This window comes from Emys orbicularis, chromosome 6 (genome assembly GCF_028017835.1).
Source record: "Emys orbicularis isolate rEmyOrb1 chromosome 6, rEmyOrb1.hap1, whole genome shotgun sequence".
NCBI classification, from domain to species: Eukaryota; Metazoa; Chordata; order Testudines; family Emydidae; genus Emys; species Emys orbicularis.
In genome coordinates, this window is record NC_088688.1 from 81,254,579 (window position 1) to 81,277,552 (window position 22,974).

Sequence of the window (22,974 nt, forward strand, 5' to 3'; positions counted from 1 at the left end):
AACCCTCTGGTTTTACTGTTCAGAAAATGCTTTAATAAATGTGAGACCCTACAATTAAAACTTGTGTGTGGGGGTAGCCCCAGAATGCTCAGGGACACCCGCAACCATTCCAGGAATGCGCTGTATACTTTGTTTCAAACTAGTAGTCCATACAAGTATTCCACCCATGCATTCTATGTGCAACAAGCAGACTTATTTCCTCCTCTCCTAACTTGTCTGGTATTTTCTGAAAATAGATTTGGTTAACTTTCATAAGTTAACCGGCAAAGAAAGAAAACTGATTCTGTATAAATATAATCCACTTTACTTTTCTGGCTTCAGTGAAAACTGCTGGGGAGCTCAGTACTCTTCAAAATCAGGCTATTTAAATATGGATTTAATACCTAGCTTTAGACATACATTTTTTCAAATCTTGGGTACTTTATTTTGAGTATTAAAAGGAAACTAATGCTGACAATTACAATTACAATACATCCGAAGAAGAGGGCTGTAGCCCATGAAAGCTTATGCTCAAATAAATTTGTTAGTCTCTAAGGTGCCACAAGTACTCCTGTTCTTTTCACGGATACAGACTAACACGGCTGCTACTCTGAAACAATTCACTAAGATATGTGAGGTCTAATCTTTCTTGGTGGGTGCACTTTGGTAAGTGAGATCCCTAAAAAAGAGCAGAGCCTGATCCTCCACTGCCTTGCATCTTGTGTAGTGGTATTCATCCTGTAAACAGTTAATTGGGATAAGAGGGAAGGTCCTCTCCTGGATCAGTAACTGGTTAAAATATACAAAACAAAGGGTAGGAATAAATGTTCAGTTTTCAGAATGGACAGAGGTAAATAGTGGTGTCCCCTAGGAAGCTGTACTGGTGCCAGTGCTGTTCAACATATTCATAAATGATCTGGAAAAAGGGGTAAACAGTGAGGTGGCAAAATTCGCAGATGATAGAAAACTACTCAAGACAGTTAAGTCCAAAGCAGACTGTGAAGAGTTACAAACGGATCTCACAAAACTGGGTGACTGGGCAACAAAATGGCAAATTAAATTAAATGTTGATAAATGCAAAGTAATGCACATTAGAAAACATAATCCCAACTATAGATATAAAATGATGGGGTCTAAATTAACTGTTATCACTCAAGAAAGAGTTCTTGGGGTCATTGTGGATAGTTCTCTGAAAACATCCACTCAGTGTCCAGCAGCAGTCAAAAAAACAAACAGAACATTGGGAATCATTAGGAAAGGGGTTGATGATAACACAGAAAATATGATATTGCCTCTATATAAATCCATGATATGCCCACATCTTGAATTCTGTGTGCAGATCTGGTCGCCCCATCTCAAAAAAGATATATTGGAATTGGAAAAGGTACAGAGAAACAAAAATGATTAGGGATGTGGAAAAGCTTCTGTATGACGCGAGATAAAGAAGACTGGGTTCATAACACAAGAACTAGGGGGTCACCAAATGAAATTAACAGGCAGGAGGTTTAAAACAAACAAAAGGAAGTATTTCTTCCACAGGTTGACTGTGTTGTTGAACTCTTCGCCAGAGGATGTTGTGAAGGCCAAAACTATAACAGGGTTCAAAAAAAGAACTAGATAAGTCCATGGAGGATAGGTCTATCAATGGCTATTAGCCAGGATGGACAGGGGTGCAAAATCATGCTTGGAAGTGTCCCTAGCCTCTGTTTGCCAGAGCTGGGGATGGGCAACGGGATGGATCACCTGATTGTCTGTTCTGTTCATTCCCTCTGAAGCACCTGGCATTGGCCACTGTTGGAAGGATATTGGGCTAGATGGACCATTGTTCTGATCCAGTATGGCCATTCTTATAATCTTATGTAATGTAAAACACTATCTTTCCTATTTGGCAGCAGTTTATACATACTTTGGACAACTGCAAAGGACTACAGAAGGTGCAAGGCAGTAGAGCATAAGACACACTATTGTTTGTTGGTCTCATAGACCAATTCCACCATGTTGAGTTGGGTATATAGTATCTTAATATTGTAAGTGTAGGATATGTAGTCAATTAACATTAATGTAAACATTAACATTAAGTATCCTGTGATATCTTACATCACTGTTCACCTTAACTTTTCTCTGTAGGTGAGGCTGGTCTTCTCATTTCCAAAGTGAATGCAAAGAATCCCTTCTTTGGTTATGCTGGGAGTAAGAAACATACGGAAAAGAAATTACTCTGTGAGGTGTTTAAGAAGGGAGACATTTATTTCAATACAGGGGATCTGATGGTTCAAGACCAAGAGAATTTTCTTTACTTTTGGGACAGGATCGGGGATACCTACAGGTACTATCACTATGTCCTTGTTAAAAAGCATTGGTGCATGGGATAGGATAATATTGCTTGACCTATTCTCCTCCTCTCCTCTTTCCAAAGAGTCTCTGGTTCATATCCATTCTTGAAGTATATAGCAGTGCTAGTTTTTAATTTTGTGAGCAGCATGCAACCATACCTAACTTCATTTTGTGGCAGGTTTTCATTCAAAGTCCCTCATGATCCTTCTCATGAGCATTCTAGCAAATGGAGTCTTTGTTGCAGGGCAAGGAGACTTGGCACACTGAAGTGGAGAAATGTATCAAACACAGTAGATGTCTACATTTGGTAGATTTAGCTGACTATAAATTTTGAAAATAATTTTTTCAGATTAGGATAGGATTTATTTGTTTTCATTTATTTATTTATTTTTAAATGCAGCTGTTTTAACAAAGCTTACTGTTACGGTGATCAGAGCATCACACTAACTGGACATCTAGAACAAATGTAGGGTATATTTAGTCCAATGTACTCATAATTCCTATTAAAGGTAATATTACTATTATTAATTTGTATTATTATAGTGTCTAGGAGCCCCAGTCTTGGATCATGACCCCATTGTGCTAGGTCCTGTACAAACACCATGAAGTCAAGGCCCATGACTGGGGCTCCTAGGCACAATAATAAGACTAATTATTAATTATTATTATTATTTATTATTAATAATGTTACCTTCCCCCAAAGAGCTTACAACATCCATCAGGAGTACAATATGCCCATATGTTTTCATGCGGGTACAGTGTTTTGTTCTCCACTCCCCACTCCATTTAGATGGAAAGGAGAGAATGTTGCAACCACTGAAGTTTCTGATGTCATTGGTATGTTGGACTTCATACAGGAAGCCAATGTATATGGTGTTCCTGTGCCAGGTAAGAACCTTTTATCTCTAGAGGTTTTTCCTTAAAGTCATGCTGCTGTTCCTCATAACTCTTATGTTCTTCTTCGAGTGATTGCTCCTGTGTATTCCACAGTAGGTGTGCGTGCTCGCCACGTGCACCGGTGCCGGAAGTTTTTTCCCTTAGCAGCATCCGTAGTGGGGGAGCACCGCTGTGACCCCTGGAGTGGCGCCGACATATCGCGCCATAAATGGGGCTGCGTGCTCCCCCCACCCTCAGTTCCTTCTTGCCACCAGTGAAGGTAGTCGGAACTTGTGCTCCAGCTTTGCTGCAGCATTTAAGCCTTAGTGGTATCCAGCTTTCCCTGAAGTTACTTGTTGAACTTTTCTGTTAGTGCTGGGCTCGGGGCATGCCCCGTGGCCCAGGTTTCAAGTCGTGCGACTCTTGTCGCAATTCTATGCCCAGAAGTGATCCACACACTCAGTGTCTTCGCTGTCTGGGAGAGGCTCACATTAGTGAGAAGTGTAAAATTTGCCGCTCCTTCAAGCCCCGAACAAAGAGGGAGCGTGAGATCCGACTCCGAGCTCTCCTAATGGAGTCGGCGTTGACCCCGGCACCGGCGCGTCGAGCCGACTCTGCACCGGGCACCTCGTCCTCGGCGCGCAGCAAAGCGCCCCCGGCACGCAGTGAAGTGCCCCAGGTGCGCCGTCCTGATTCCGCGCCCGGTACTGCGTCGTCGGTGCGCACCGAGGCCCCGTCGACTAGCCGGCACCGCTCCCCTTCTAAGAAGCAAGGGAAGACTCAGCGGCGCCGGGAGAAAGAACAGGGTGAGGCTAGACCCGCGTTGGGCAGCCCACAATCCCCATCGGGACCGAGACCTCTGACTCGGGTAGAGCGGAGTAGTCCAGTGCCGTCCACGCGCGCCTCGCCAGAGGTGAGAATGCCTTCGACACCAGAGGCAGCTCAGGCCGCGTGTGACATCATGACGCTTCCGGTACTGGGAGCGCCGCTTCAGTCGGGCCCCCGATCCCGTGGGAAGCCATCGCTCAGTGCCCATCGACCCTCTCCGGACATCTCCGAGGTCGAGATGCCGTCCCGAGTTGAAGGGCTGAGCCACGGACCTCGGTGCGCCTCCACGCTGCGAGCAGGATCGTCTGCGAGCGAGCTTTCCACCTCCACTCCAGGAGACCGTAGGGGAGGCACTAAGAGACGGTGCCGCTCCTCTTCGAGTCTTGACCGCAGGGACAGGTCTCGTCATCGTCCGCACCGCCGTTCCCGCTCCGGCACCCACCGTGGAAGGCGCTACACCCGTAGCTCATCACAGGAATCCCAGGTACCGAGGCGTCGTTGTCTTGGGCGCCGGAGGCACTACGGGGACAGCACCCCCGACTCCTACCTGTCCTCCTCCAGGGGCCGGAGACGTCATGTACGGGACCGCTCCAGCTGTTCGTACAGCACCATCTGCTCATCCTGGACTTCGGCACGCGGCCGCCCCTCGTCGAGCCGCTTGGTGCCGCAGGACCAGCCGGCCCTTCCGGGCCACCTCGCATCCCAGGGCCAGGCTGTTCCCTGGCAGGGACCGTGGTGCCAATGGGCACCGTGGCCCCAGGCACCGTCACTGCCGGGACCCCGCTCCGTGGCGGGAGCATCCCAGGCCCAGCCGACGTCGCCGCCTCGGCACTGCGATGAGGCAATGGGCACCGACCCTCTGGCACCGACTCTGGCCCCGGGTCAGGACGTCGAGCTTGCGGTACAGCCGGGTGCAGACGACACCGCGGCACCGACCTCCTCGGCGCCAGATGACTCCGTGGTACCACCACCTCCGGTCTCTCAGGAGGATTTCAAGGCCCACCAGGAGCTACTCAGGAGGGTGGCATCAAACCTCCAGCTCCAGGCCGAGGAGATGGAGGAGCCATCGGACACATTGTTTAATGTCCTGACCTCCTCGACGCCAGGGTGTGTGGCCCTCCCACTCCATCAGGGGGTGGCCAATATTACTACTGGCCTCTGACAAACCCTGGCATCTCTCTGTCCGATCTCCAAAAAGGCTGAACGTAAGTACTTTGTGCCCACAAAGGGGCACGAGTACTTATACTCTCACCCAACTCCGAACTCTCTAGTGGTGGAGTCGGTGAACCACTGAGAGAGGCATGGCCAACCCGCTGCTACCCCTAAGGACAAAGACGCTCGCAGGCTGGATTCCTTTGGGAGAAAAGTTTATTCGTCTGCGAGCTTTCAGCTCATAGTGGCCAACCACCAGGCACTCTTGAGCAGATATGATTTTAACCTGTGGGGGTCCCTTGCCAAGTGTGAGCCCTCCCTCCTCGAGAAGGACAGGAAGGAGTTCCGGGCCCTTGTGGATGAGGGTGCGGCGGCGGCTAAAGCGGCGCTCCAGGCGGCCTCCGATGCGGCGGACATCGCCGCTCGTTCGATGGCCACGGCGATCTCCATGAGAAGGGCGTCCTGGCTTTCGCTCTCTGGCCTATCGGCTGAGTCCCAGTCGATCATGCAGGACCTGCCGTTCAATGGTCGGGCCCCGTTTGCAGATCAAACAGATACGCGTCTGCATGGGATGAAAGACTCCCGTACTACCCTGCAGACGCTGGGCCTGTATGTCCCGCCGGCCAAGGACAAGCCCAAGCCTCACACCTCCGCTCCACAGGCTCGGGGTAGATATGAGCCCCCGCCTAAGAAGCAGCGGGAGCAGAGGCGCTGGTCACAACGCCAATCCCGCTCGGCCCCTCATCCGGGGCCCTCTAAGGCCAGGAGGCCAGGGAAGTGGCGTTTTTGACTGCTTGCGGGGGGTCACCGGGCCTGTTGCCAGGTTAACCCCCCCCCCAGTTAATAAAGTTCAGGTTTGCAAATCGTTTACCTGCCTTACCTGCCTTCCGTTTGCAATGGTCCCGTATTACTACGGACCGCTGGGTCCTCAACACTGTATCCCTGGGGTACAGGTTGCAGTTTGTTTCGCCCCCTCCCAATTGCCCTCCGGCCAGGGAGTCGGCGGAGGACCCGGAACATGCGCTACTCCTGGGTCAGGAGGTACAGCGCCTCCTCTCCCTGGGAGCCGTAGAGAGGGTACCTTGGGAATTCCGGGGCAAGGGATTCTATTCCAGGTATTCCTCATCCCAAAGGCGAAGGGCGGGCTTCGGCCCATCCTCGATCTGCGGAAGCTCAACCAGTTCTTGGTACGCTGCAAATTCTGCATGGTGTCCCTAGCCTCTATCATTCCCTCCCTAGACCCGGGGGATTGGTTTGCAGCACTGGACCTTTAGGATGCCTACTTCCACGTCCACATTTTCGAAGGTCACAGGCGCTTCCTCCGTTTCCTAGTGGGTCAGGACCACTACCAATTTACGGTCCTCCCCTTTGGCCTCTCGACGGCCCCCAGGGTTTTCACCAAATGTATGGCGGTGGTAGCGGCCCACCTCAGGAGGAGAGGGCTGCAGGTCTTTCCCTACCTGGATGATTGGCTGCTCAAGGGCAAGTCCCGGTCCCAGGTGCAGCAGCAAGTATCCCTCTTGCTACGCACCTGCTCCACTCTGGGCCTAGTGGTAAACGAGGAGAAATCCACGTTAGTTCCAGTCCAGCGCATAGAATTCATAGGAGCACTGCTGGACTCCCAGGCGGCCACGGCCTCCCTTCCAAGGGACAGGTTCGAGGCACTCAGAGGCCTCGTCGCCTCGGTCACGGCCTTCCCGGTAACCACAGCTCGGATATGCCTTCAAATCCTCGGTCACATGGCAGCATGCACCACAGTGGTGCGACATGCCAGGCTCCGGATGAGGCCCCTCCAACTCTGGTTGGCCTCCCGCTATTCCCAGGCCAGGGACGGCCTGGACAAGGTTGTCACGGTACCGCCGACGGTGGTTGCAGACCTCCAATGGTGGTCCCTCCCGAGCAACATGCTCCGGGGTATCCCCTTCTGAGACCCCTCTCCCTCACTAGATCTAGTGTCGGATGCCTCGGACCTGGGCTGGGGAGCCCACGTGGGGGACATCAGAACCCAGGGTATGTGGTCACCCGAGGAACTGACCCTGCACATAAATGTCAGGGAACTCAGGGCTGTGCGCCTGGCGTGCCTGGCCTTTCACCAGCACTTGCAAGGGAAGGTGGTCAGAGTCCTCACGGACAAAACCACCGCAATGTATTACATCAACGGGCAAGGGGGCACGCGCTCCAGGGCCTTATGCCAGGAAGCCCAACTCCTGTGGGAGTTCTGTATAGCCCACAACATCCTCCTCTGAGCGTTCCACCTGCCCGGCGAGAGCAACACGCTCGCAGATCGCCTGAGCAGGGTGTTCTCACATCAACACGAGTGGTCCCTGCACAGAATGGATTTTCCTTCAGTGGGGCACTCCCCAGGTGGACCTATTCGCCACCGCCCAGAACCGCCTATGTCCCAGGTTCTGCTCCAGGGTGATAGAAGGCGATGGGGCCATGATGGACGCGTTCCTGCTTGATTGGTCGGGGCCCCTGATGTACGCCTTCCCACCCTTCCCCCTCATAGGCAGGGTCCTACAGAAGGTGAAGTCAGACGGGGCGAGAATTATCCTGATGGCCCCGGATTGGGCCCGTCAACATTGGTACAGGACCCTACTACAACTCTTGGCGGCCTCCCCTCGCAGGCTGCTGCTCTGCCCGGACCTCCTCTCCCAGGAGGGAGATCGTCTCCTCCATCCCAACCTGGCCCCGCTCCACCTGACGGCATGGCTGCTCCGTGGCTAGATGTGGAGGAGGGGAGGTGTACCGAGGCTGTTAGACGGGTCCTGCTTGAAAGCAGGAAGCCGTCCACACAGAGGACCTACCTGGCTAAGTGGTATCGGTTCTCCTCATGGGCGAGGGAGAGAGGTTCCTCCCCCGCGTCCGCTCCGCTCCAGCTGGTCCTGGACTACCTCCTGTCCCTTAGGACCCAAGGGCTAGCCCCCTCCTTGATCAGGGTGCACCTGGTGGCCATTTCGGCCTTCCACCCTCCGGTGGCGGGACAGTCAGTGTTCTCCCACCACATGACTTCCAGGTTTTTAAAGGGTTTGGACAGAGCGTTCCCTTATGCTAGACTCCCGGTTCCCCCTTGGGATCTGAACCTGGTTCTGTCACGCCTCACGAGACCTCCCTTTGAGCCCTTGGCCACTTGTTCCTGGTCCCACTTATCTGAGAAAGTGGCGTTTTTGGTGGCTATCACCTCAGCCCGCAGGGTTTCGGAGCTTAGGGCGCTGACCTCGGAACCCCCGTACACTGTCTTCCAGGAGGGGAAGGTACAGCTTCGCCCGCACCCGGCCTTCCTGCCGAAGGTGGTCTCGGCTTTTCATATGGACCAGGACATTTTCCTGCCAATCCTGTGTCCGAAGCCCCATTCCTCCAATGAGGAATGCCGCCTACACATGCTAGATGTGCGTAGGGTGCTGGCCTTTTACTTAGATCGAACAAGACCATTTCGGGCATCCCCTCAGCTTTTCATTGCTACGGCCGAGTGCATCAGAGGGCAACCGGTTTCCACCCAGTGGATTTCCCGCTGGATCACCTCGTGCATATGCACATGTTATGACCTGGCTGGGCTTCCCCCGCCTCCTGTTGTTAAGGCGCATTCGATGAGAGCCCAGGCCTCGTCTGCAGCCTATGTGGCTCATGTCCCTATTCAGGACATATACAGGGCTGCTACATGGTCCTCTGTCCATACTTTCGCATCGCACTATGCGATCGTCTCCCAAGCAAGGGATGACGCCGGGTTTGGTGGGGCGGTGCTCCACCCAGGTAACCCGTAACCTTTATCATTAGAACTCCTACCCACCTCCGTCAGGTATAGCTTGGAGTCACCTACTGTGGAATACACAGGAGCAATCACTCGAAGAAGAAAGGACAGTTACTGGCGTTCTTCAAGATGTGTTGCTCCTGTCTATTCCACATCCCACCCTCCTTTCCCTCTGTCGGAGTTGTCTGGCAAGAAGGAACTGAGGGTGGGGGGAGCACGCAGCCCCCTTTGTGGTGCGATATGTCGGCGCCACTCCAGGGGTCGCAGCGGTGCTCCCCCACTACGGATGCTGCTAAGGGAAAAAACTTCCGGCACCGGTGCACGTGGCGAGCACGCACACCTACTGTGGAATAGACAGGAGCAACACATCTCGAAGAACGCCAGTTACGGAACAGGTAACTGTCCTTTTTGCTTTAAAAGTTATACAATCACTTTTAATTAACTTGGCTATTTAATATTCAGCTCTCTAAAAAGCTCTTAAGAATAGCTCAGATAACAAAAGATTGTGGATCAGCCATTTAACCCTGTACTTTGATGTATGTGGAATGTGAGAGAGACAACACAATGTATTGTTATAAAGGTTATTTTGTCATGAATTTGGGACTACTGCATAACTTGAATTAATCCTCTGAGCATCATTAATATGGCATCTGGGAAACTCAAACATTTGTATGGAAAAATAGAAACATTTCAACAGAGTAAGGAAGCAAAAAACTTTTAACCAGTTACATTAAAAAATATATATATTCACATTAAACTAAGCATTTGAGCTAGTTTGATTTAATCTTTTAATGCAGTCCAGTAAACTAGCTCTGAGGGAGAATTTCCCTGGGAACCTAAAAAGAAATGAATGAAATATGTAAAACAGTATGATAATAAGAAACAAAAATAAAAGTTTGCCGAAAATAGTCTGGGCCTGATTTCCATTCATGCTAAAGCCTCTTTACACCCCACTGGGAGGGTAAAGAGGTTTGAAAGTAGGTGCAAGTTTAATTTACTTGTACTTTAAAGCCCCTTTACCCTGAAAGGTAAAGGAGCCTTACTATAACTGAGAATCAGGACTACTGTGTCCACAGTGGTCTCCATTGTATAGTCAACATTGCCAAAAGTTGCCCCACCGTGGCATGTGAGATATTGCAATTATTCCTTTTTTAAATTTAGGTAAAAATTGTGCTATTTGTTGGCCAAATACTGACTTTTTAATGGCAGCCACCCTCTGTGTATTAAAAGTAAGAAACTACATAATTGCAGGGTGATATAAAACGGTTTATTGTTATGACTTTAGGGTGGCTGCTTTACTCCAGAGTGGCAGAGGCACTCATCTGGAATAGCTTGCATAACCTGTGAGTGGCTAATAAGTAAGGCTAAGATTTTGTCACAGATATTTTTAGTAAGTCATGGACAGGTCACGGGCAAAAAAGAAAAATTCACGGAAGCCGTGACCTATCCCTGACTTTTACTACAAATATCTGGGACAAAATGGGGATCTCCGGGTCCCAGCACTGCCTGAAGCAGGGCAGCTGTGCAGGGGCTAAGAGCCGCTTGCAGCAGGTGGGGGGTGAGGGGTGGGGTACCCCTGCTGCCTGCAGCTCTGGGGGTCCCCCCACTGCCTGTGGTGGCTGGGAGCTGTGGGGCGCCCCTGCCTCCCATGGCAGCAGGGAACTGCAGGGTACCCTTGCTGCCCGCAGCTCCAGGGGCCGTGGCAGCCAGGAGCTGGGGGTTCCCCCACCACTGGCAGCGGCCAGGAGCTCGGAGGCCTGCCAGAGGCAGCGGAGGTACCCTGCAGCTCCATGCCTTTCACAGGCGGCGGACTGAAATCACGGAGGTCACTGGAAGTCATGGATTCCGTGACTAAATCGTAGCCCTACTAATAAGTAATGCAGTCATCCTAAATAGAAAACTATTCCAAAAAGTTCTAGAAACCTAAGCTGTCTAGTTATAACTTTTCTTTTCCACCAGACTTGACAGTTATTCTTAGACATTCCTATAATAATTTTCCCCATAAAATTTGTGACAGAATATATGATATGGTGATGAAGTATAAGGAATTCATTTGAGACTGCCTACATAACTCACTTATGGTTTTGGTACATCAGACTAATGTAGTCATTCCACATTTATTCCAGTAAAGTATTGTCAGGGACAATACTTGCTCCTGCTGTGAAGACAGGGGACTGGACTCAATGACATTTCAATGTCCCCTCCAGTTCTATGAGAGAGGTATATCTCCATATTAAAAAATGAACATATGTTTTTTAAAGTCAGGTTACACTAAAACTGAAAATTTCCAAATTATGTAGCATGTTCCTAATTTTAAACTTTTTTTCACAGATCATGAAGGAAAAGTGGGAATGGTCTCTGTTATTTTGAAGCCCAATAAAGCATTAGATTTAGAACAAATGTATGAACAAGTTGTGACATATCTACCAGGTTATGCTTGTCCACTATTTTTAAGACTCCAGGTAATTTACATTTATTGTGCAGTACACTTAAATATCCACATGTAAACAGAACACTGACAAAGATCATAAAAGGCAATATGGTGGGTTGAAGGGAAGGTATCTGATGGTGTATTGCACAGATTGATGATATGACCAGTCCTATTTACCATCTTCATTTATGATCTAAAAGGGGGAATTACGCAGCATAGTAATGGAATTTGCACATTATACTAAACTGGGAGGAGTCATGTACAGCTGTGAGGACAGAGATAATACAAAGAGATGTAGAGAGATTAGAAACATGGACAGAGAATAACAAATTATATTCAGATTAGTAAATGGTACCTAATTAATCTGAGGAAAATAACTTGAAATCTATATAGTTAATGGGAGGGAGAGAGCTGGGAAGAAGTAATGCTGAAAGAGAAGGGTGATAGTGGACAGCGAACTAGACATGCATTTGCAATGTGACATAGCCACAAAAATGCCAAGATATCATGTATTGGAGCAGAGTTAACAGACCTTCTCTATGTGGCTCTGATGCTCCTGTACCTGGAATAGTGTATTTAATTCTGAGCACATATTACCAGAGAGATTTTGACAAATTGAACAGAGTTGAGAGGAACATAATAAACATTATCAGGAGGCTGGAGGAAAGGTTAAGAGCAAACTGTGTATTGTTTGTGTAAGCAACAGTAAATTGCAAGAGGTAATGCTACAAATTTCTGAAGGGTGTTAATAGCAAGGGGGGAGAGGAATTATGTATTGTTCTAAATGGGGAGTTATCAATGGGAGTAGCAGGATGAAACTGAGGGTATGTCTACACTACGAAATTAGGTCGAATTTATAGAAGCCGGTTTTATAGAAATCGGTTGTATACAGCCGATTGTGTGTGTCCCCACATAAAATGCTCTAAGTGCTCTAGTCGGCGGACCGCGTCCACAGTACCGAGGCTAGCGTCAACTTCCGGAGCATTGCACTATGGGTAGCTATCCCACAGTTCCCGCAGTCTCCGCCGCCCATTGGAATTCTGGGTTGAGATCCCAATGCCCGAATGATGCAAAACAGTGTCGCGGGGGGTTCTGGGTACATGTCGTCAGGCCCCTCCCCCTCCCCCTCCGTCAGAGCAACGGCAGACAATAGATTCGCGCCTTTTTACCTGGGTTACCTGTGCAGACAACATACCACGGCAAGCATGGAGCCCGCTCAGCTCAGCTCACCGTCACCATATGTCATCTCGGTGCCGGCAGACGTGGGACTGCATTGCTACACAGCAGCAGCAGCTAACTGCCTTTTGGCGGTAGATGGTGCAGCATGACTGGTAGCCGTGGGGCTGGCAGCCGTGGGGCTGCATTGCACCAGCCCCTTGCCTTTTGGTAGAAGATGGTATATTATGACTGGTATCCGTCGATCATGGGCACCTGGGCAGACATGCTCAGTCCTAGCGAACTGTCTTGACGATGATGGCTATCAGTCGTAGTATGCTATTTTCTGCCAAGCACCCAGTATTTTCTGCTAAGCATCCAGAAGAGGCCGAGGGCGATCTGGGTGCTGGCAGACGTGGGGCTGGCAGACGTGGGGCTGCATTGCTACACAGCAGCAGCTCCTTGCCTTTTGGTAGAAGATGGTATATTACGACTGGTATCCATCGTCATCGTACTGCAGTGGCTATCAGTCATGCTGCACCGTCGGCTGCCAGCTTAAGATGTAAAAAATAGATTTGTTCTGTATTCATTAGCTTCCCCCTCCCTCCGTGAAATCAACGGCCTGCTAAACCCAATCTTTGGGGGGGGCCATTCTGTGTGACAGTTGTTTGTGTTTCTCCCTGATGCACAGCCACCTTTGTTGATTTTAATTCCCTGTACCTGTACGCCATGTCGTCACTCGCCCCTCCCTCCTTCCCCTGGTCCATCAGATACTAGTTTCGCGCCTTTTTTCAGACCAGGCGCCATAGCTAGCACTGGGATCATGGAGCCCGCTCAGATCACCGCGGCAATTATGAGCACTATGAACACCACGCGCATTGTCCTGGAGTATATGCAGAGCCAGGACTTGCCAAAGCAAAACGAGGACCAGCCGAGGAGGCGATTGCAGCGCGGCGACAAGAGTGATGAGGAAGTTGACATGGACATAGACCTCTCACAAGGCACAGGCCCCAGCAATGTGGAAATCATGGTGTTACTGGGGCAGGTTCATGCCGTGGAACGCCGATTCTGGGCCCGGGAAACAAGCACAGACTGGTGGGACCGCATCGTGCTGCAGGTGTGGGACGATTCCCAGTGGCTGCGAAACTTTCGCATGCGTAAGGGCACTTTCATGGAACTTTGTGACTTGCTTTCCCCTGCCCTGAAGCGCCAGAATACCAGGATGAGAGCAGCCCTCACAGTTGAGAAGCGAGTGGCGATAGCCCTGTGGAAGCTTGCAACGCCAGACAGCTACCGGTCAGTCGGGAATCAATTTGGAGTGGGCAAATCTACTGTGGGGGCTGCTGTGATCCAAGTTGCCAGGGCAATGAAAGACCTGGTGATATCAAGGGTAGTGACTCTGGGAAACGTGCAGGCCATAGTGGATGGCTTTGCTGCAATGGGATTCCCAAACTGTGGTGGGGCCATAGACGGAACCCATATCCCTATCTTGGCACCGGAGCACCAAGCCACCGAGTACATAAACCACAAGGGGTACTTTTCAATGCTGCTGCAAGCCCTGGTGGATCACAAGGGACGTTTCACCAACATCAACGTGGGATGGCCGGGAAAGGTACATGATGCTCGCGTCTTCAGGCACTCTGCTCTGTTTCGAAAGCTGGAGGAAGGGACTTTCTTCCCGGACCAGAAAGTAACCGTTGGGGATGTTGAAATGCCTATCGTGATCCTTGGGGACCCAGCCTACCCCTTAATGCCATGGCTCATGAAGCCGTACACAGGCAGCCTGGACAGGAGTCAGGACCTGTTCAACTACGGGCTGAGCAAGTGCCAAATGGTGGTGGAATGTGCATTTGGACGTTTAAAAGCGCGCTGGCGCTGCTTACTGACTTGCTCAGACCTCAGCGAAAAGAATATCCCCATTGTTATTGCTGCTTGCTGTGCGCTCCACAATATCTGTGAGAGTAAGGGGGAGACATTCATGGCGGGGTGGGAGGTTGAGGCAAATCGCCTGGCCGCTGATTACGCGCAGCCAGACACCAGGGCGGTTAGAGGAGCACAGCAGGGCGTGGTGCGCATCAGAGAAGCTTTGAAAACGAGTTTTGTGACTGGCCAGGCTTTGGTGTGAAACTTCTGTATGTTTCTCCTTGATGAACCCTCCGCCCCGCCCCCCCCCCCACCTGGTTCACTCTACTTCCCTGTAAGCCAACCACCCCACCCTCCCCTCCCCCCTTCGAGCACCGCTTGCAGAGGCAATAAAGTCATTGTTACTTCACATTCATGCATTCTTTATTAATTCATCACACAACTAGGGGAATAATTGCCAAGGTAGCCCGGGATGGGTGGGGGAGGAGGGAAGGAAAAGGACACACTGCAGTTTAAAACTTTTAACTCTTATTGAAGGCCAGCCTTCTGATGCTAGGGCAATCATCTGGGGTGGAGTGACTGGGTGGCCAGAGGCCCCCCCCCACCGTGTTCTTGGGCGTCTGGGTGAGGAGGCTATGGAACTTGGGGAGGAGGGCTGTTGGTTACACAGGGGCTGTAGCTGCGGTCTCTGCTCCTGCTGCCTTTCCTGCAGCTCAACCATACGTTGGAGCATATCAGTTTGATGCTCCAGCAGCCGGAGCATCGACTCTTGCCTTCTGTCTGCAAGCTGACGCCACCTATCATCTTCAGCCCACAACTTGCTCTGTTCATCCAGTGATTCAGCCCGCCACCTCTCCTCTCGTTCATATTGTGCTTTTCTGTAGTCTGACATTGACTGCCTCCACGCATTCTGCTGTGCTCTTTCAGCGGGGGGAGGACATCTGGAGTTCCGTGAACATATCATCCCGCGTCCTCCGTTTTCTCTTTCTAATCTTCACTAGCCTCTGTGAAGGAGAAACATTTGCAGCTGGTGGAGGAGAAGGGAGAGGTGGTTAAAAAAGACACATTTTAGAGAACAATGGGTACACTCTTTCATGTTAAATTTTGCTGTTCACATTACACAGCACATGTGCTTTCGTTACAAGGTTGCATTTTTCCTCTTATATTGAGGGTCTGCCGGTTTGGTGTGAGAGATCACTCACGCAGTGCCAGGCCACAGATTTCGGCTTGCAGGCAGCCATGGTAAGACATAGTCTTTTGGCTTTTTTAACCTTCTTAACATGTGGGAATGGTTTCAAACAGTAGCGCTCTCATTTCCCATACCAAGCACCCGTTGGGTTGGCCATTTAAAGTGGGTTTGCAATGTAAAAGGAGGGGCTGGGGTTTCCGGGTTAACATGCAACACATACCCAACTAACTCCCCTCCCCCCACCACACCCAATTCTCTGGGATGATCACTTCACTCCTCCCCCCCCACCGCGTGGCTAACAGCGGGGAATATTTCTGTTCAGCAGAGCAGGAACGGGCACCTCTGAATGTCCCCTTAATAAAATCGCCCCATTTCAACCAGGTGACTGTGAATGATATCACTCTTCTGAGGATAACAAAGAGCGATAAGGAATGGATGTTGTCTGCATGCCAGCAAACACCGGGACCATACGCTGCCATGCTTTGTTATGCAATGATTCCAGACTACGTGCTACTGGCCTGGCGTGGTAAAGTGTCCTACCATGGCGGACGGGATAAGGCAGCCCTCTCCAGAAACTTTTTGCAAAGGCTTTGGGAGTACATGAAGGAGAGTTTTCTGGAGATGTCCCTGGAGGATTTCCGCTCCATCCCCATACACATTAACAGACTTTTCCAGTAGCTGTACTGGCCGCGATTGCCAGGGCAAATTAATCATTAAACACGCTTGCTTTTAAACCATGTGTAATATTTACAAAGGTACACTCACCAGAGGTCCCCTGTGCGCCCTCAGGGGATGGGAGCACGCCTTGGGTGAGTTCGGGGGTTACTGGTTCCAGGTCCAGGGTGATAAACATATCCTGGCTGTTGGGAAAACCGGTTTCTCCACTTCCTTGCTGCTGTGAGCTATCTACATTATCTCCATCCTCATCTTCCTCGTACCCCAAACCCGCTTCCCTGTGTGTTTCTCCAGTGAGAGAGTCATAGCAAACGGTTGGGGTAGTGGTGGCTGCACCCCCTAGAATGGCATGCAGCTCCGCGTAGAAGCGGCATGCTTGTGGCTCTGCCCCGGACCTTCCGTTTGCTTCTCTGGCTTTGTGGTAGGCTTGCCTTTGCTCCTTAATTTTCACGCGGCACTGCTGTGCGTCCCTGTTATGGCCTCTGTCCTTCATGGCCTTGGAGACCTTTTCTAATATTTTGCCATTTTGTTTACTGCTACGGAGTTCAGCTAGCACTGATTCATCTCCCCATGTGGCGAGCAGATCCCGTACCTCCCGTTCTGTCCATGCTGGAGCTCTTTTGCAATCCTGGGACTCCATCATGGTTACCTGTGCTGATGAGCTCTGCATGGTCACCTGTGCTCTCCACGCTGAGCAAACAGGAAATGAAATTCAAACGTTCGCGGGGCTTTTCCTGTCTACCTGGTCAGTGCATCTGAGTTGAGAGTGCTGTCCAGAGCGGTCACAATGAAGCACTGTGGGATAGCTCCCGGAGGCCAATAACGTCGAATTCCATCCACACTACCCCAATTCCGACCCGCTAAGGCCGATTTTATAGCTAATCCCCTCATCGGAGGTGGAGTAAAGAAACCGGTTTAAAGGGCCCTTTAAGGGCAGGTCTTCACTACGGGGTGGGAGGGGGTCGATTTAAGATACGCAAATTCAGCTATGCGAATAGCATAGCTGAATTCGATGTATCGCAGCCGACTTACCCCGCTGTAAGGACGGCAGCAAAATCGACCTCCGCGGCTTCCCGTCGACCGCGCTTACTCCCACCTCCGCTGGTGGAGTAAGAGCGTCGATTCGGGGGTCGATTGTCGCGTCCCGACAAGACACGATAATTCAATCCCCGAGAGGTCGATTTCTACCCGCCGATTCAGGCGGGTCGTGTAGATCTAGCCTCAGTCGAAAGAAAGGGCTTCGTTGTGTGAACGTGTCCAGGCTTAATTCGATTTAACGCTGCTAAAGTCGACCTAAACTCGTAGTGTAGACCAGCCCTGAGAAAAGCAAACTAGGCTAAATAGGGAGGAAAAAATTTCCTGACAGACAGATTTGACTAGCCTACCATCCCCCTTTCCCTCCCCCTCCTCCCTCCCCCCCCACCAGGAAGGAGTGATTTTTAAAAATTAGACTAGGCAGAACATTACAAAGTATTTAGTAGAGAGCAATCCTGCATAGCAAGTGGATGGACTGGATAATCCAATATGGCTCTTCCGTCTTCAGTTTTTGGGTACTTGTAACACACCTAAAGGAACTTATTTGGGGAATTCAGAGATGCTCATATACACTATAAATAGAGGCTCTTGATTGTGACAGTCTGTACTTTGTGAACATCTTCCTAAATTTTGTCTTTATAAATGTTCACAAACGCAGAGTAGTTAAGAAGCTATTTCAGTCAAATGTGGGCCCTCCTATAAAGCCTTTGATTTGATACTACAGTTGCAAGGTCCAAAATGCAGTTTGCAACATTATTCCACCTTGTTTCAAACTCTTGTTCCATGCCAGCATGGGGGTTCTGTGGCTCAGTTCCTGAAGAAGGAGGGAGTAAGAGAATGTATCTCTAATTTATATATGTTTGTGTGTAGAAGAATATTTAATAGAGGGACAAGGAAACTTGAAATGTGGCCCAGCCTAGGCAACAATAAAAGGGCTAAGACCCAGATTGAATAGGAGGGAGGGTTAATTGTTGTCACCATGGAGTTCTCAGTCAGCAAGAAACACTTCTGCTCTCCTCCATGTGGTTTTGGAACATAAGCAGGAAATTTCACGCTAATCTTGATTGGGCCTCAGTTACTTAAGGGATGGGCTGCAAATTTGGCATCACTGGGTGAGCCAGACTTACACTTAAGTCAAGTAGGTAGGTGTCCATGTAGACAAGAGAAAAAGCATTAAATATTTCCACTTAACCTTAATTAACTTTCTTTCTCCCCTAGGAAACAATGGAAATGACAGGAACTTTCAAACAACAAAAATTTCGGTTGGTGAGGGAAGGGTTTAATCCATCTGCAATCACTGATCCTCTTTATTTTTTATACAGTTCTAAAAAATCTTATGTTCCATTAACCAAAGAACTTCATGACAAGATCTTATCTGGGCAACTGAAACTTTAATTAGTGTTAAATTATTAACAGATTTGTTAACTACTTTGTAAGAAGCAACAAAGGCACTAAGTAATATTTCTATGTAGTTTGTATTCTTGATATTTTGCAGCCATACCTTTTTGGATTCAGAAGTTTTACTACACTTTTCATTTTTGACCGTCACTGAACACTAATCATTTTCTACCTCCTGAAACACCAAATAGTTATATTACTTATAAAACATGTTTAAAATACATCTTCTTTGTGGTATAGAATCATAGAATATCAGGGTTGGAATGGACCTCAGGAGGTCATCTAGTCCAACCCCCTGCTCAAAGCAGGACCAATCCCCAGATTTTTGCCCCGGATCCCTAAATGGCCCCCTCAAGGATTGAGTTCATAACTCTGAGTTTAGCAGGCCAATGCTCAAACCACTGAGCTATCCCTCCCCTATGTCTTGAATCTATTTTCTATATCAGACATGAATGAGTGATATTTACAGAAAAATAATAATATACACAGAAATAAATTATATTGGAAAAATATAATAGTGTTAGTACTGTTGCTTGAGACTAACATCTATTTTACTGTAGTTAATAGTTTCCCTGTAAATTTCATAAAGCCTAATGATTTTTTATAAAATGTTAAAATTAAAAAGGAACTGAAGAAAGTTAGGGAGAGAAACACAACAAACAAGAATATTAGCTCTTCAAAAGATTTGTTTTAATTAACCAGCGGGTGCCTTGTTTTCTTAATGATTGATTGGGATTATTATTTATAGGTATTTTAAAATTCTAAACATACATGCTAAAACACTGTTCTTAAGAGTTTTAAAATAAAGTGTAAAAGTTAAAATAAGCTGTATTTGTGTCAGTCAGATTTGGGATTAATGACAAAGTTTTCTTTTGGGATTGGTTACATTATGCTCCTCATAGAGGACAGATGGCTGGTTTAAAAAATATATTAGGTTAGATTGCCTCCTCTCCTGAACCATCCTCTTATGCCAAATTTCTCCAATTAGTCTGTCAATCAGATGTGATATTTACAGACTTTTATAGAAATTAAGTATTCTACTCTCATTGTTCAAAATATAGTGATGCTGTTGCTGCTATTCAGCACTGGACACAACATCTCTTTATCCAGTATGATTATAGCACAAAGACCTCCTGAAAGTAGTAGTCTAAAATGTATTACTTACAATTTACATCTTTTACTTTTATTTTTAAAAATTGACTTTAGAAGTCTATTGAAGTCATGTTATTAATGTTTATACTAGAATATACAGTACAAATACTGTTTGAGATCAGGATGTTCACTGCTATTGGCCTTTAACTAAATATTGGTTTAATCTTTGCCCTTTTGCAGTCCTTTTTCAGATTGCAAATTTGATTTGGACCTTAAAAAAAAAAAAAAAGGTCCTACCATTGAGCTATTTGAATGTACACTACCTTGCACGCTCCAGCAACTCTCAGGGCTGATTTATTCTTGACATAAAGAAGGCTGCTTTAACTTAGGCTGGCTAGCAACAGCCTTCAAGGGGCTGTCTGTTAGCTGTGATCACCAGAGAACAACAGAATTTCAGCAAAAGTCATGCATTACATGAACCAATTTGCCATGTAGAAGATCTTATTGGCTCAACAAAGGTCTAGATTGTGGTTCTGGCTACTCAGTCAGGCAGAGGAGTGACTCCAGGCAGACATGGTAGGGCATGTTCTGGGTGCGGTATATTACCTTTTGCCCCCAACAAAACAAACGGGCAGGAATTGTGCATAGCTATGGTGAAGCAGGTTTGGTACAAGTAAAGACGGCTACAGCAAAGTACTCCTGACCCTACCCTACAGCAAGAGGCCTCTGTGACAATGCGGTTCTGGTGGAACCCAACTGAGTGTGCCAGCTCAGGACAAATTGCTCAAACAGGGCAGTTACAGCCCAAGGCTGGGGTTTTTCCACCTCTAAGGCAAACCAAACCAGCCAGACTAAGAGGACTTTGGTCTCACCCCACTGGCTAACCGCAAGTCTCACAAGCAATTTCCTTAGACACTCCAGTTTCCCAGTATCACCACCAGTACCACTCGTTAAGGGGACAAATGGTTATGTAAACCAATACCCCAGTAAAAGAAAAAAGGTTCTCCTGATCCCAAAGGACCAAGCCCCAGACCCAGGTCAATATACAAATCAGATCTTACCCACAAATCACACTGTTGCCAATCCTTTAGAATCTAAAATCTAAAGGTTTATTGATAAAAGAAAAAAGATAGAGATGAGAGTTAGAATTGGTTAAATGGAATCAATTACATACAGTAATGGCAAAGTTCTTGGTTCAAAATTGATACACACATATAGACAGCATAATCATAACCAGTAAACCATAACCTTGTCTAAGACACCCCATTTGACCCCCTTTATACAAGATTTGGGTGCCACTACAGGACCTTGGTTGCAACAATGATCTATATGGTCCCAGATTATATCAATAACGTCACAGCCTCTCTGAGATGCAATACCACCCTGAGTTTCTCCTAGGATGGTGCAATTTACATACTCCCCCTTACTCTGGCCAGGTTTACACAAGAAACTTTTACCAGGATAATAATATTGGTTAGAGGCATGATTCTTTACAACATTTTTATAACCGCAAGAGCTTTAGTGTAAATGCTTTTATACTGTCAAAAATGTCCTTCTGCCAGTTTATTTTGTTTGGGGAACTGTGTTATTGTGCCACAATGAACTATGTCTCCACTGGGGGGTGGGGGTGCTGATATAGCTGTCTCAGTATAGCTATAGTGGGAAAGCCATTCTAGTGTAAACCTGCTGTCTGGGCTCAGCCTAGTGACTCAATCTAAGCCAAAAGGAAAAAAAAAATCTTAAATTCAGTGTTGAGTTCAGACAATATTTTAAGCACATTTTGCAAATAGGTGATTGAATGCCTTGATGCATATTATCTGAATTCTAATATTGAAAGAGTTCTGATTAATTATGCTCTTTAATTCAAAATGACTTGTTGTGTGCAGATACCCACAGTTTTCTAAAAGGTCAGTGATCCTTCAAACACAACTCTAAGTGTTTACTGTATTCAAGGAAACAAGTTTGTTTTTAAAGTGTTAAAAAATGGCTTAGCTAAGCTTTCCATTTGATATATGGCCAGATAATACATTTTTAGTATACAGCTGTATGCATTTGTGACAGAGGCTAATGAGATTACTGTGTGTATAATAGAAGAGTAAGATGCCAAACTATTTGTATTGGTTTCCAGATCAGACACCCTTTGATTAATTTCACTGATGCAGGAGATGTTTATAATCAGTTGCAAACAATGACTATGCTGACATTTTTTATGTTTACATCAGTTAAGTCAATAGTTTACATGAAGCATACATTCAGAACACAGATCTGAGTTTTGAAAGTGGAGCATTTCATGTCCTATTAAATGAACAGATGTTAAGAAAAATACATTTTTCTGGGTGCAGTTACTCAGCCTAAGTAAACATATTTGTTAGTGATGATGAGGATGTTTTTGTATAGTTTTAGGTTTGCATTCCAACTGGTGGGTGATGGATACGTGAGGCTACAACTGGCCATTTTTTGAGTTGGGTAAAAGATTCTCCTTTTGCATTAAAGGGCCTTTTACCCTTTTACTCACAGTGGTGAGCATTTATTCAGGTGAGTAGTCCCACTGAAACCAATGGGACTACTTGTGTGAATAACTGCTCACCAGTGTGAGTAAATGGGTCATAATTTTACCTTTAAGCAAGAGGTAGCACCCATTTGGACCTATGCACAAGACAAATTCTAGCTAAATAAACAGGCCTTGAACTGATCCTTGAAGATTTAAAAAATTCATAACAGGGTCACAAGAGCTGCAAAACTTCAAAATTGAGGACCTTCCCCCAAAATTGCTGTTCCACAAGGTTTCCAAAACTCAGAACCATTAATTTGAGCTCTGTGGCTGACCTCAATCATCATGAAGATATAGGGGAGGAGAGGTTGTCTATAAAGTACTCTGGACTGAGGCCAGATAGAGATTTATACAATATATTAAAAACAGGTATGTGCAACAATCAAGAAACTAGTATAGTGTAATTTGTTTGGGGTATCTAGCGCTACTGAGCATTGTACTGAAGTGGTCAAGAAAAGTCACAATGTGGAACACATTACGATAATCCAACCTTGAAGATACAAAGCCATGCACCATCACTGTGAGGTCCACATCTGAAATAAAAGGTCATACACAGTATATAACAGAGTAGGAAATGGTTTTCCTAACCTGCACAAATTTGAGATTTTGAAAAATTTTCCCATCCCAACTTGGGAAGAAAAAACAAAATTTCAAAAATTTTAATGAAC

General features: G+C 47.5%; 1 protein-coding gene across 1 annotated transcript in view; it reads left to right on the forward strand.

The window, feature by feature from the left end:
- SLC27A6 (solute carrier family 27 member 6) overlaps window positions 1-18,660 on the forward strand; it is a 61,689-nt gene extending 43,029 nt beyond the window's left edge. Inside the window, exons 7-10 of the mRNA XM_065406422.1 lie at window positions 2,107-2,305; window positions 3,104-3,201; window positions 11,249-11,379; window positions 18,484-18,660. Coding sequence (XP_065262494.1) covers window positions 2,107-2,305; window positions 3,104-3,201; window positions 11,249-11,379; window positions 18,484-18,660 — 605 coding nt within the window. The remainder of the gene's footprint in view (window positions 1-2,106; window positions 2,306-3,103; window positions 3,202-11,248; window positions 11,380-18,483) is intronic.
- Window positions 18,661-22,974: the final 4,314 nt, after the last annotated feature.